Raw genomic sequence first — 14,314 nt, forward strand, 5'->3', positions numbered from 1 at the left:
CCCCTTCATGCAGTCCCTTTCCGGAATTCAATACATATATCAGTAAATTGACAAAGGTTTTGTAGAATAATATAAATGTTTTATACGCTATTAAATTTTCAAGTAAAACAATGCTTTCTTTCTATGATTTGATGACGTTCGAACTTTTTTCTCCGAAACATGGACCTATACCTTAATCCAAAAAATGTGCGATGTGTCCGCGTATGTGTAGTTAATTATGTGCGTAGTTAATCTATATACATGAAGAAACGTCTGCAAAAGAAGTCAGATATATAGTAACCCTTTAGTCGATAAATCTACAAGTTTTTAGGTTTTATACACAGATCTAATGTGTTCATGTACGTCAAGTTTATATAAAAAACATAAAGAATATCTCTACACGTACGCGTACCTGCATGTGTTTAATACTGTTTAGTCGGAACCTCTGTATCAACTCCCTTATAGCCGCAATGTGACAAGATTTGAATGATATTTTTTACAACCCGTAATCTCCATCAGATTGGATGTAATTCTTAAAAGTATTTTGATGTACTTTCATCGCGTAATGTGGTTCGGATATGAAAAGTAATGAGCTAAAATAACAACGGCATAAGTATCGGACCTAGAATAAAACAAAAATATGACCAGACAGATAAGAAAAAAAATCGTTTTCATCCGAAATCCATCCAAACTGAAAATTATGTAGAGAAATATTTGCCCCTTTCAAATACCGTAGTGGATTTATATTTCACCATTTTTTTCAGTTAAAAATATTTGATGTTGAAAACCTTTTTTTTTTACTTGTCTGGTCATATTTTTTACCCGTGCTAAAAACCTAGAATGATAAAGGAATCTTATATCTTTTTTCTAGCGCGACTGAAACAATGGATTACTATAGAGACAATGTTTACTTTGCAATAAGAGGTGCAAACCCAAGGACCGTATTCCGATAAATGGAGAATCAAATACAGATTTCAGAAAGTTCTTGGAAAAAAACATTCCTTATTTATCTCCAATCTGACACAACAGATGTTACATGCAGAAAATGCAGACAGAAATTCTACTTCAAACGCCGCAACAATGTTAAGCAGACCCCAAGTCCAACACCGCTTGAATCGGTTGATGCCATCAATACTATGGAGAATAATCCGTCAAAAATGGCACGAATTGAATCTGAAAATGACACTATTTCACTTCCATTAAAGAGCACTGGGTACACACATTCCAGGTGTTTTATTTGCGAAAAGCCAGGCCCAAAACTTATGAGAGTGAAAAGTTTTGCTAGGAATCAATTATTTGTTGAAACAGGGGTGCTTCTATCAAATGGCGCAAGATGCTGTCCACGTCATTTAATTGAAAACATGTTTACTGCAAGTAGTATCACGACTGTAAAAGGAAATGAAAATGTTCGAAACAGAACTAATCTATCGAGTTCAGAACTGATTGATTTGATTGAAAATATACGCAAAATCGCAACGGAAAATAAAGAAAAAAGACTCTGCTTTGATGACGACTCATTATCGAGTGATGAATATCTCAATCTAACAGGTCTTATCAAATCTGATTTCGATGAAATGGTCCAGTACGTAAATAAAAGTAAGGTTTCTGGGAAAAAAAGTATTCGCACCTCCCTTGCTATCTTTCTCACCAAAATGAAGACTGGTCTTTCCAGCAGAATAATAAGTACTCTATACAACCTGTCAAAATCACAAATACGTAAGCAACTGGCTAAAAACTTTGCCCCTTTGTACATCGGGTTTTCACACATTAGCAGGAGTGATGTAATTGAAAAGCACACACGACCATTAGCAGTTTCTTTATTAGGTCAAAATGAATGTAGCCCGCCGGCGATCCTTGTTTTAGACGGAACGTACGTGTATATACACAAAAGTTCTAATTTCAAATTCCAGCGCAAAACATACAGTGTACGCAAGAAAAGACCACTTGTCAAACCAATGATGGTAGTAACAACATCTGGATACATAGTATCAGTACTTGGTCCATATTTGGCTAATGGTAAAAATAATGATGCATACATTTTGAACAGTATGTTAGAGCCAAATGTTGAAGAAATGAAAACATGGGTTAGGCGTGGCGATGTTTTCGTCGTTGACAGAGGTTTTAGAGATTCTTTAGGAGTGCTTAAAGACATCGGAATTGAAGCTAAAATGCCTTCTTTTTTAGAGAAAGGAAAAACACAACACACAACAGAAGACGCTAACGAAAGTAGACATGTGACAAAAATACGTTGGGTTGTAGAATCTGCCAATGCTAGAATCAAACAATGGCAGATTCTAAATAATGTACTACCAACAAATCAATTACCGTATTTAACGGATTATGTCGGCATCATATGCGCAATCTGTAACAAGTTTAAGCCTCCACTTTCTCAAACAAAGGATCGCCTCGCAGATATCGAACTTGGCACTAAAATGTTCGAACTTGCTAAAAGGAAGAACGAATTACAAAACACAGTAGAAGAAAAACTTCAAAGCCGGACGAAACAAAAGTGGCGAGAAGAAACAGAATCAGCAGTTATTGACTTTCCTAAATTGTCAGAGGAACAAGTGCGCGGAATTACATTAGGGGTGTATACTGTAAAATTGGCTAAATCGTACACAGCTGAACATATGAGTGACGACACGTATACATTATCTGTATGTAGCGATGTTCCTGGTATTTTGCAAGCTAGACTACAAAGCAGGCATACATCAGCTGTTAAGTATAAATGTTGGATAGGGTATGACAGTAAAAATATCACATCTTGGTATTGCAAGTGTAAGGCCGGCGCACGTGTTGTCGGGTCATGTGCCCGTGTAGCGAGTGTGGTATGGTACCTGGGAACCGGTCGTTACCGTTCAAACAAATGGCCGACTGGCTGGGATAACTTCGTGTCTGATGCTAGTAAGCAAGAGGAATAATGTTTTAATCCAAAATGTGTTGATGTTTATCAAATTGGTGGGTGACATTACGTCGCTAACCGATATGATAGTTAAAAATACCAGTCATTCGTCATATCTATGATGACAGTCGATGACTAATTAAGACATGCTGTATGAACACTAGTTCGGCGAAACTCTGTTATATTTTTATCGTTTTACAAAGTCGAATGATATGCATGTTAGCTTTTCTATGAAAATGATTTTATACTACTGTCTTTTCATTATCAATTCATTCATTCATTCATTCATTCATTCCGATTCATTCATTCATTCATTCATTTATTCATTCATCCATTCATTCACTCAAATGCTTTTGTTTAAAGAATGATTATTGATCCGATGCGGCTAAGTAAGCTTAAAGGCTTACAGACCGCTCAATGAACTCGTAAATCAAGGGACGAAATATTTCCCTATTGATTTATTTTGAGACATTTCTTTAAATCTAACTTCAGAAAATGTTAAAAGAATACTTAGAACTGTTATTTTTGCATTCCACAATAGAGACTTACAGTTTATAGGAATAGATACCTTAGAACTGTATTTGAACATTAGCAATGGAAATTGTAATTATAGCATTACATGTCAAAGTTTCCTAAGCTGTCAATAATGAAATGTTTATTATCACTTACACAGACACATGTATATTAATCAGTGTTTTATATATACATGTACGTATGTGTTAATTGTTCATTATCATCAAACTTATATTTAATTCATCATTTTGTATCAATCGCTTCATATATATAAAATGCATAAACTTATCACTAAGCCTTTCTATCTGCGTCAGTCATTATTTCTCCATAACAGAGAGTATGCAACAAACGATAATACAAAATGTTAGTTAGTTGTCAGTTACTTGCGTATAACAGATTAAAAATTATAGGGAGAGCGGCAGCGGTGAATTGTATTACAAGTATGAAAACACATTGAAACGCGGTTCCGGTTTTTATTTATTTATTTTAACCACATATGAAATATAAATATACACTCATAGACATTTATAATCAGTCATCTATGATTTTCATAATTTCGTGAAGACTACACAAAATAAAATAATAAAGTACACCACGCATGGTTAATTTGAGCCATTTCAACGGGAAATTACCCACAGAATAAATGGTATAATGTTATGGGAACAAAGGTGATCGAGAAAATATCAATTGAGTAATTTAAATATTATCAAAGTTATCGCTATAACGACAGTGACCGATTATAAAAGTCCATGAGTGTAGATTATTGTTTTATTTATCGCGGTCAGCATCTTGATAAAGTCAGCACGATATATGAGGTTAATGCGGATCTGTTTCTTTTGTCGTTTTATACTTATTCGCTACATTTAAATAACAGTAACAGTATAAATAGTCGACGACTGCTTAATGTCCGTAGCACCGAATTAAACAAGCGGATACTGAGAAAATGATAAGCGGGAATGAAGAATTCCGCGCGACGTCAAAATGAATTGAGCAGACGACGTTCTCCATCGAACAGTCGGGTCGGTAAATATCCTGTAGAAAGGTGAGTTTTTGATGTATCTGAATATTTTTTTCAGTTTCTTGTTGTTAAAAGTTTGCAATCTTTGCATGACAAATATTAGCAATTTTTGTGATGGGCCATTTTTCAATGTAAAGCGTACCGAGCCCTTTGAATCGTAAACTGCAGAACATTTTGCAGTTTGCATATCGAATCGCGAACTACAGACCAGTTTGCAGTTCGCAATTGGAAACGCGAACTGCAAACTGCAGACCAACTTAACTGAAACTTCATAACGCATGTTTCAAAATGTTTCTTAGTTGGCAAAAGAAGAATTTTTCTTCTTTTCATACTTTACAGTTAAACCATCATTAACATATTAATACAAGTATTCTAATTTCTTCATATATGATTTTTTTCCAAAATATAATATTAATGTATTTAAAAGAGAACACACACGGCTTGACAAACATGTAAATTTATTTCATTTTTTCCCAGTGCCTGATAATTATTTATTTCTAATATTTCTGTTTTCTAAATGTATTGTTCCAATAGAAAAAAAGTAGTCAAATATATGTTACTTATTTCTTCATTAAAAATGTATAAACTACATTTTTTATAAAATACCATTTACAAAGTAATCAATTTATAGATTACAAATATTGATTTTGCCAAATTTAAAAAAAAAAAATTAATCTAAATTTCTATTAAGGAAAATTTGCACACAACGGGCACACTTTGCAAAAATCTTCTTGTGCAAAGGGTGTTCAAGAAAAACTACAACTGAACAACTGCTTTAAAGAAATTATATTGTATATGTGTGGCAACATATAGAAAAACGGCTGTTATAGTCAAAATACCCAACTTCCAGACACAGATTTGCTCCACAGACAAAGCGCTTTCGGAAAATAATTATTACAGACAATTTACTGTGGGGGCAGAGGGAGGGGATTATTGTCTATTAGTTTTTCACATTTCCCTGGTTGTCGGCTATACCTATTGTATGTGATAACTTTGCATAAATTTGCATGGCCATCTTTTGGGATATATATTTGAAGAAAGTAACACGTAATACAACACATAATACACCTAATAACACATTGTACAAGAACGACTATACATAATAATTAAGAAAGAGTATACTTATCATGTAATGGTGTTAACAATGCTTATATATAGGACAACTTTACGTTTTGACATAATGTGTTATATACTATATATGATTCTGTTTTGGTAAGTATAACATTATGTCCTTAAAACATGTTTACATGATGGTGAACAGTACATCTTTTATGACAATATAGCTTAGATACTGATCAGGAAGAAACGTCTGTCGATGACCATGATAACTTTGCTTGAAAGAATATACATGTGTCCTTTTGTCAAAACTAGGCGTTCACTGGTAAAACCCTAAAAACATTGAATGTCAAGATGTTGCCTAATAGATTAAAGCTGACTGGTAATAGCTATTAAAAAATTTTTTATACAAATATAATTTACGTTGATATAACACTTACATTTTGATTGTCGAACAGTTGTTGATTTATTTGGGGAATAAGTATGTAGACAAAAGAAAGAGATAAACTATATTTCTTTTCAAAGCTTCTCCACTAATCCAATCAGTATGTATACAGACTTAAATAGTCCCAACTTCTGCGTAATCATACTGTGATAATAATCAACCTTTTACTAAGTTTCTATTTTTGAACGATACATTGTAGTATTTGTTTTAAATAAATTGTCATTGTTTTTTCTTTTTTTAAAGCATCTATTTCGGAAGTATGATAAAAGTACTGACTGTTTCAGATATATCTCTTTACCGCCGACTTCAATTTATTATCTTGTGACGTATTATTTAAATGATATGATCTATCAGTAATAACTTCATAAAGCAATTACATGACTGCCGGTGTAATGAAGTATTTCGACCCCCATAGAATAACGACCCCCCGGTCATTATTCTATAGAAAATATGACTCCTTTCCTGTAAAATATTGACTCCCCATATAAAAAACTGACTCCCTTTGAAAACTCTATAGAATAACGACCCCCCACCCCCCGGTCATTATTCTTTAGAAAAACTGACCCCCTCCAAGTAAAATACTGACTCCCTAAAGATAACTCCCTTCGAATCTCATAGAATAACGACCCCGGTTATTATTCTATAGAAAAAGTGACTCCTTCCATGTAAAATACTCACTGCCGAAATTACTACATTCGAACTCTCATACAATATCGATTCCCGGACATTATTCTATTTAAAAAATTTACTCTTTCCGTGTAAAACACCGGCTCCTAAAAAGACTTTCGACGATAGTAATCATTAAAAAGTGATCCCCACCAAACCTAACGGACAATTTTACTAGATCTACACCTCTAATATCCTCCATTGCCAATAGTTAACATTTTGATTGTACTACTACTACTGGTGCCGCTACTTCTATTGCTATTACTATATGTACTTCTTCTTCTTCTACTAATACTACTACTACTTCTACTACTACTACTACAACTGCTACTACTGATACTACTATACCTGCTTCCACTAATACGTCTTGTACATCTACCTCTTCTTCTCCTGCTGCTGTTGTTGCTGTCACTTATTCCTCTGCTGCTGCTGCTGCTGCTGCTGCTGCTACTGCAACTGCCACTACCACTGCCACTACTACTACTACTACTACTACTTTCTATTGTTGCCGCTACCGTACTTTACTGCCACTGCTAAGTATTGCAACTTCTATTAATACTAAGTTCTATGCTAGCAGTTTCTTGTGCAGTTTTCTTCTAAAGAATTACTTCATACCGAAGTTTGCAGGGATTATTGACACTGGTGTGTTTTGTGAACGTATTGTGAATTGTTATTTTCCTGAAAAAAATGTATACAGCGTTTAGAAATAGAATCCCTTTTCCCGTTGCGGAATGCTCTGATTTCTGTGTCAAGTGGTGGTATCTGGGGCTAATGGTCAAACGGAAGGACGGACGGACAAGGGCAAATCTATATGCACCCCCTCCCCCGAGTGGGGGCATAAAATGCAGCAATTAGGCCTTAGATACATGAGTTATCACTAAATTTGACCAAAAGACCGGGGTCGTTTTTTTATGGGAGTCAATATTCTTCGTGAGGTTCAGTTTACTTCACGTGGGGGAGTCATAGTACTATGATCTGGAGGTCATAATACTATGACCGGGGCGGGGGGGGGGGGTCACTTTTTCTATAGAATAATGACCGGGGGGTCATTATTCTATGGGGGTCGAAATACTTCATTACACCGGCCAAATATTTACGTAAGATTCAATAATAGACGCACTTTCCAAACCTAGTGCACAAACTTCATTAGAAAGACAGTTCGTATTGACAGACTTGATTGTATTTTACCACGCATATTGTCAATATCTGCCTTCATAATATAGAAATGTGATTTAGATATAATATTAAGTGAAAATTATATATTGATCATGCAAAATCTGCAATGTAGCCTTCTTTCTTTCTCGAGGTAAAACGTTGTATCACTGGAAACCTCTTTGCTTGTTTGAAAATAGCACATCATTTTGACGAGAACGAATAGCTTAAAATCCTTATATTTTGTAATTATGACAATTTTCAAACTAAAAAGTATTTTTGCAAAGTCTAGTAAGAATGATTCTTGCCTATATAGCAAGAACGACAAGTTTTTCAGTTCTGCAATGATAACTTTATCTTTTCCTAGGGAAAGAAAGCTACACGTGCGGATTCTGACGTCATGATAACACATAAATTTGCTGTTAAATAAGGGATATTCCAGTGAGGCAGCACTATAAACTTGGGCATTATGCTCACTGCTGCAATCAGACACTGTAGTTTATATGACTGAAAAATTGTTGAAAAAGTATTGAATCACGCAAACACGCAGGCAGGCAGGCACGCACACGCACTCACCCATACACACTGATTTTTTTTAAACTTAAGAATATGCTTACAAATGTTGGCAAGCGTGTTCGATTTTTTGCGTTGTACATAAACATATAGTCTGTAATATGTTGAAATAAACTGTGTAGGTCCATGCGTTTGTTTTTAGTCATTTGTCCATGATTAAAGAGATCCGCACATTACACGCTAATTTTAATTGTTATTAATACACGGAAAGAGGTTATAAGTCCGCTGTAGAAATTCACGAGGGCCTATCCCGAGAGAATTATTCTGGCGACGTATAACTGATTTTGAGTGTATTAATTTGTTAAAACAAGATTTTGCTATACATTATTTAGATTCTAATATGCCCTTAATCTAAAGAGAATTCTTATAGTTTTTTCCTTTCATAGATTTTTTTTTTAAATTCACATATATGATAGGAAAATTTATGCTGAAAACAATGATCAAATAAAAAAATGGGTCGCCAGACTTGTTTTTGTTAAAAAAATGTTTTGAATACATCCACTGTTGCTGAAACTGGCAGCGATTTTTCAACATTTTCATAATTTTCTGCTTTTTTTATAAACAACATTCAAAATAAAAATTATGCATCAAGACAGCACAATTAGGTTATTTCTTTTAACAGATTTTATTATATACTTATTTGATATCATAGTCATATCATGCCATTACAATAATGGGTATAAATGAAAAAAAAAATCTTGTTTCATATTCACTTTTTTGAACTTCTTTCAATAAAAGATACCCATAGTGAAGAATATCTTTTTAAATTTTTAAAGATATTTTTCCTGTTTTTTCTTGTGTATAGATAATTGGATTGTGAACATAAAAATGGTCAAAAATGTATGTTAATACCGTTTGAATACAACACCTGTTCAGACGAAAAATGGCACGAACATGACCAAATTGATTACATGTATATCTGCTAGAAGTTAAAAAAAGTTTTTAAAAAACTCTTAATTCTTTATATAATTGGATACTAAACAATCTGAAAGAAGATATTGTCTTATCAATACAGAGTTAATTGTCTAACATTATATGAACAATATTGTCTATGTACTAAAAACACAGCCACAAATGGCAAGTTACATGATACAAGTCAGGCATGATACATGTCAATACAATATAAACCAATATCAACATTTAATTACCGATAAAACTTTTTTAAAAATGTTATTTTATTCAAGATTCCCCATATTTAAGATTGTCTGTCACATGTTTCAACAAATATTGACTTCATTTCAATTTTCCATACATATTGTCGGCTGCGCAGATAGATGCGAATTAAAACTATAGGTATTCCCTTTAAACCAGTATATAAAATATAGCAGCGCTCTTTCTTGGTCGCAACAAAAAATGAAGTCATTTTAGCGTAGAAATAAGCGTATTAGAATTGGATTTCTAACATGTCAGACCTTTTGGTATCACATTTTATCTTTACAAAAAGAACAACGCTGCCGTTTAAATAAATTTACTCACTGGTTGTAATTTATTCATTAAAACGATTTTATTTCTGTATACAGAGTCTAGATTTCATTTTACGTTTTCTGGATAAACGACGTTACGACGTCACTTGCGGTTTATCAAACCTAATGTAAAAATATAAATGTAATACAGAAATAACTCACAAAGAGGACACATTACCATTTTCGAAAGTTTGCTATATCGTACTTGATTCTAAGGAGAATAAGAACACACGGCACATGTGATCTGCTTCCCCTCTTCATATGGCAGACATTTTAATGAGCCGCACTTAGCTCGAACAAAATAAAATAACTTCCCATCTTTATTAGTTTTGCTCGAATATGGGGCTGTTACAGAATGACCATCCACACAGACAAATTCTGTTGCTGCAGCGTGCCTATAATATCCAGACATAAGATAACCTCTATACTCTACTCTAAAATTTTCAGGACAGTCGTCTGTGCCAGGAACCATGATGACACTGCTACGTGGAATGCGACATACGGCACATGGAACGTCGTGGTTATGGAGATTGTTCCAAATACTTCCGGAAGTTTGGTACTCAGCTCCGTATATATAATTGACGTAAGGAGGATTTGAATAGTGAGAATTGAATTTTGGCTTTTTTGACAAACAGATATAATTAGCAGCTGCTCCACTATGGCTATGGTATGACCCTGCAGCAAATCCGTCATAAACGGTTGTTGCTCCGCTTGGACAAGAAGATCTTCCCCATCTAATGTAGGTGTCCGTTGCTGTCTCTGAACGCAGTCTTTCTAACTTATCTTTCATGTCTGCAGTATAAACAAAATCTAATGTCAAATTCAGTCAAAGAATATGTATTTAGTCACAGTATTTTTACATACTTATACTTATAATACAATATTTGGTCGCTGTAACAGAAAGGATTATCAATTTGTTTTCGGCTATGTGTAACCATTCATGTTTCATTTTGTTCAGGTTTAAAATAGTCCAGTCAATCTTTGTTTTCACATTCCAAGTAGAATGTAACAGAGTGATTAGCAATTTGGACTACACCACTTGTTATCCGGGTACGGTTCCCGGTTGCAAATCATGTATAGGTTACTGTTCTGTACTTGGTGAATTATTATTTTTTCAAATAGTAACGGATTACCTGGCTGCTGGGGTGGTAAGTATTACACATGCCAGTAGCTACTCTTGACATAAGTATTGTTTAGACTATCGGCATATATATCATCCCCAAGCGCTACAATAATCTCTGCAAATACCACGTGACAATGGAAATGATAACGGTCATGTGATTTCGTGGACACGTGTCATTTGCAATTTTATTTTATTTTTCATTTAATCACCGACATTCTGCTAACCCGGGGCTTGAGGGCGTGGACGGTAGCATAAATTTCTACTACCGTACATCCATGAACAGGCTCAATCAAACGGAGCCTGCAACATTTTCAATTTTGTCGTGTTAAGCGACATGTGGAGTTTCCACTTTTCTACTTTAGTATTACACCGCCAGGTAAAATTCAACAGAAATTGATATAACCAAAATCTTACAACAAATGATAAGAAAACGGTTTGAAATAAATCCTAATAGAAATGTTTTTGTTGGTAAAAATATATTTACTGTAAGAGAAGGCCACTGCGTAAGGAGACTGCAACATTAGCTTTATTTGGGACCCTGGGCCCTATTACCTACGATAAATAAGAAAGAGTACCAATTTTACAATTGATAGATGTTTAATCTTAAATTGAAAATTTTAGTCCTTGAAACTGATTTTACCTTGACTAGATATTTAAGATATCAAAAAAAAAAAAAAAAAAAAAAAAAATAGCAATAAAGGTTACATACCTTGAAACTCATTTCTTAGGGATGTCAGCATTTGAAGAACTTTGGAATCATTTTCAGAGTTGCTATTATTTCCATTTACACCTGTGAGCACACTTTTAAACACCAAAAATACTAACATCAGTCGTATTATTGGCATGTTTACGTTTAGAATTTTTAGGCAGATTTGTCACCGGCTTTCGTTCGAAATATGAAACATTGGATGGCTATCGGGGGGAAAGGAAGAAGTTGTGGTTTAACATTAAAGGCCTCGTCTCGGATATTGAGTTTTTCTTGTAAGTGAAACAGATAGAGAAAACGGCCGATCGAAGGATGCAGTCAAATTCTTCGTAGAAACATGGTTCAGTCCGATTTAAGCTCCCAAGTGGTGTTTTTGTCACTGACCTCTCCAAGGCGGCGGCACTGTGTTACAATAATTATGTGTCCGTTTTTTTTTTTTTTGTTTTGTTTTTTGTCAGTTTATGTTATGTACACATTTGCTATGTACACAACCAGGAAAACACTAATGGAAAAGTTTGTTTCAGGAGGGATTCTTTCTGAAAACATGATATTCATTTTGGGTTTTTGCCTTGATTCGCAATAAAGCTGCTCAAATAATCAAATATTCCTACAATTACAGGAATCAGAGTAAAAAATAAGCTTCTAAAATGACATAGGTAGCTTTAAACTTACAATGGTATCATTTCATCATATATTTGTTAACATATTGTTCGCCCTTCTTCCTCCCCGCTTGATATGATCTCTTAGTCTTCAAACAAGCTAAATACAAATATTGTGGGTACCTACAGAAGGAAGAAAATACATTTTACTTTCGTGTCAATCATAATTTAGATGTGGATCGTAGGAAAAGATATATATATATCAAATATATTTAAGCATACATACATTTTTTTCTCCAAATATAACTATAAAAACCGAGAAGATTCTCATATACCTCAACAAAATTCATAAGTTGTAGTATAATTAATGCTCAGAAAAAGTTCTGAAAATTAAACAATTTCGCAGTTTTCCGAAACAACTGCTAAATGGTAAAGTGTCCAGTTTAATTTTTAAATATCACTTTGATAGAGATACAAAGCTGCATTTACTGTCACAAGTCAAGGTTGGATAATAAAGTTATATTTCAACTGTTACTATTTCATTACGATCCTTATGATCACTATTTACATTTGCCCGAGGATTATCAGTCATAGGTTCTAGCGGACCACAATGCCTCTGTTACATATTATTTCAGACAAGTGCTAGTATCGTATGCCAAAACACAGACACTGATCAAGCTCAAAGAAAGCAGCCGTAAAACAGTATATGTACAGATGTAAACATGACACACACACACACACACACACACACACACACACACACACAACAATAATAAAGTAACATCATTTGACAACATATATTAAATAAACAAATGACACAGTTGAGCACTGTCTTGAAACTGAGGATCAGTGAGCAAATCACCACTCGGGACTTTAAACAGGTTCACAGCGCACCAAGCTTCCGAACGACTTCCTTATAAATACACATGTAGATAAAATCCGTAGGCACTTTTAGTACAATATGGTATCATATCAAATGTGTGTTAGGGTAAATGGAAATCAGTCAGGGTGGATACCAGGCTGAAGTATCCCGATTTATGTTTGCATGAGGCCCTGAAAGGGGGCGTGTGATACAAACTAGTAATTAAAGTAAAATGATGTAAAATGATGAATAAATTACAGTTAAACGTAAAATCTGACTTAAATAAATGGAGTTGGAAAATTCAACTACATGAAATAATCTAAGGATAAAATGTAATGTTAGTGAAATTTAAGACTCAGATGCCTTAAATTTGGGGTTCACTATCAGTCGACATATATATATTTCAAAGAAAATTGACCTATATAATATATAAAACTACGTCAAGGTCAATTTTCTTTGAAATTTAATATATATAATTCATGAGGCCCAAAATGTAATAACATTTTAAGTGGACATGTCTGGCAATATCTGTCTTTTAATGTAACATTATTTGTACTAAAATTTGTTATGTAAAGTGATTTTATTGTCGTTATTCTGCTAATGTCTGAAAACACTAAAACTTTTGCAAAACGCATTGGTACAAGTGTGAGAAAAGCCTTAAAATATGTAACTCTGAAAATTTCATGGTAGAGCAGAGAAAATATATGACACATGCATGTCACTTCATTGCATTTCATTTTTATTCTTTCATTTATTCGTTATTACAAGAATTAAAAGTAATACAAAATCAAATACTATTACAAAGTCCATTTATATCTAGTTAAACCATGACATTCAATACTTTGTAGAATACACAGCTACGTCACAATGCCATGAATACACTGACTCATTAGGGGATGAATTCGATTACATCACAATCGGAAGTTACATTACATCGAAAACCAACGAAAATAAAAATGTAACTATCTGTAATATCGGATATTGCGATTATAATTCGAACATCACCTAACATCTAGTGGTGATTACAGAGATGTAGAATATGTTGATGCCATGGAAACTACTTACGTTTAATTATAATATAAAGACTGTCTGTAGTGTATTTATTGCAGGTGCGGTATACAAAAAGAAGTTGAGACTTACGTGATTCCGTTGAAATTATTACAGGTTTTCGTGAGCATGTAGACCGTTTCAATAGCCATGTAAAACTAAAATCACAAAACAGTTGGTTTTGCTATCGCAAAGACATAACCGTTTGAA

General features: G+C 33.9%; 2 protein-coding genes across 2 annotated transcripts; one reads left to right on the forward strand and one right to left on the reverse strand.

The window, feature by feature from the left end:
• Positions 1-932: 932 nt before the first annotated feature.
• LOC123530408 (uncharacterized) lies at positions 933-2,900 on the forward strand. The gene has a single exon (XM_045311180.2). The coding sequence runs from the start codon at positions 933-935 to the stop codon at positions 2,898-2,900; it is 1,968 nt and encodes a 655-aa protein (XP_045167115.2).
• A 4,766-nt stretch (positions 2,901-7,666) lies between these two features.
• On the reverse strand, positions 7,667-11,769 carry LOC123529737 (short-chain collagen C4-like). Its single transcript, XM_045310247.2, has 2 exons — positions 11,600-11,769; positions 7,667-10,559 (listed from the first exon to the last, which is right to left on the reverse strand). Exons 1-2 carry the CDS (start codon positions 11,733-11,735, stop codon positions 9,979-9,981), a joined length of 717 nt encoding a protein of 238 aa, XP_045166182.2. The 5' UTR covers positions 11,736-11,769; the 3' UTR covers positions 7,667-9,978.
• Positions 11,770-14,314: the final 2,545 nt, after the last annotated feature.

This window comes from Mercenaria mercenaria, chromosome 13, assembly GCF_021730395.1.
Source record: "Mercenaria mercenaria strain notata chromosome 13, MADL_Memer_1, whole genome shotgun sequence".
NCBI classification, from domain to species: Eukaryota; Metazoa; Mollusca; class Bivalvia; order Venerida; family Veneridae; genus Mercenaria; species Mercenaria mercenaria.

What these genes read in the sequence shown, in the direction of transcription:
- LOC123530408 (XM_045311180.2), top strand. Translation starts at nt 933, where the DNA reads ATGGAGAATCAAATACAGATTTCAGAAAGTTCTTGGAAAAAAACATTC.
- LOC123529737 (XM_045310247.2), bottom strand. Translation starts at nt 11,735, where the DNA reads ATGCCAATAATACGACTGATGTTAGTATTTTTGGTGTTTAAAAGTGTG. An exon ending in CCTAAGAAATGAGTTTCAAG is followed by an intron (nt 10,560 to 11,599) that starts GTATGTAACCTT and finishes TTTATACTGCAG; the next exon opens with ACATGAAAGATAAGTTAGAA.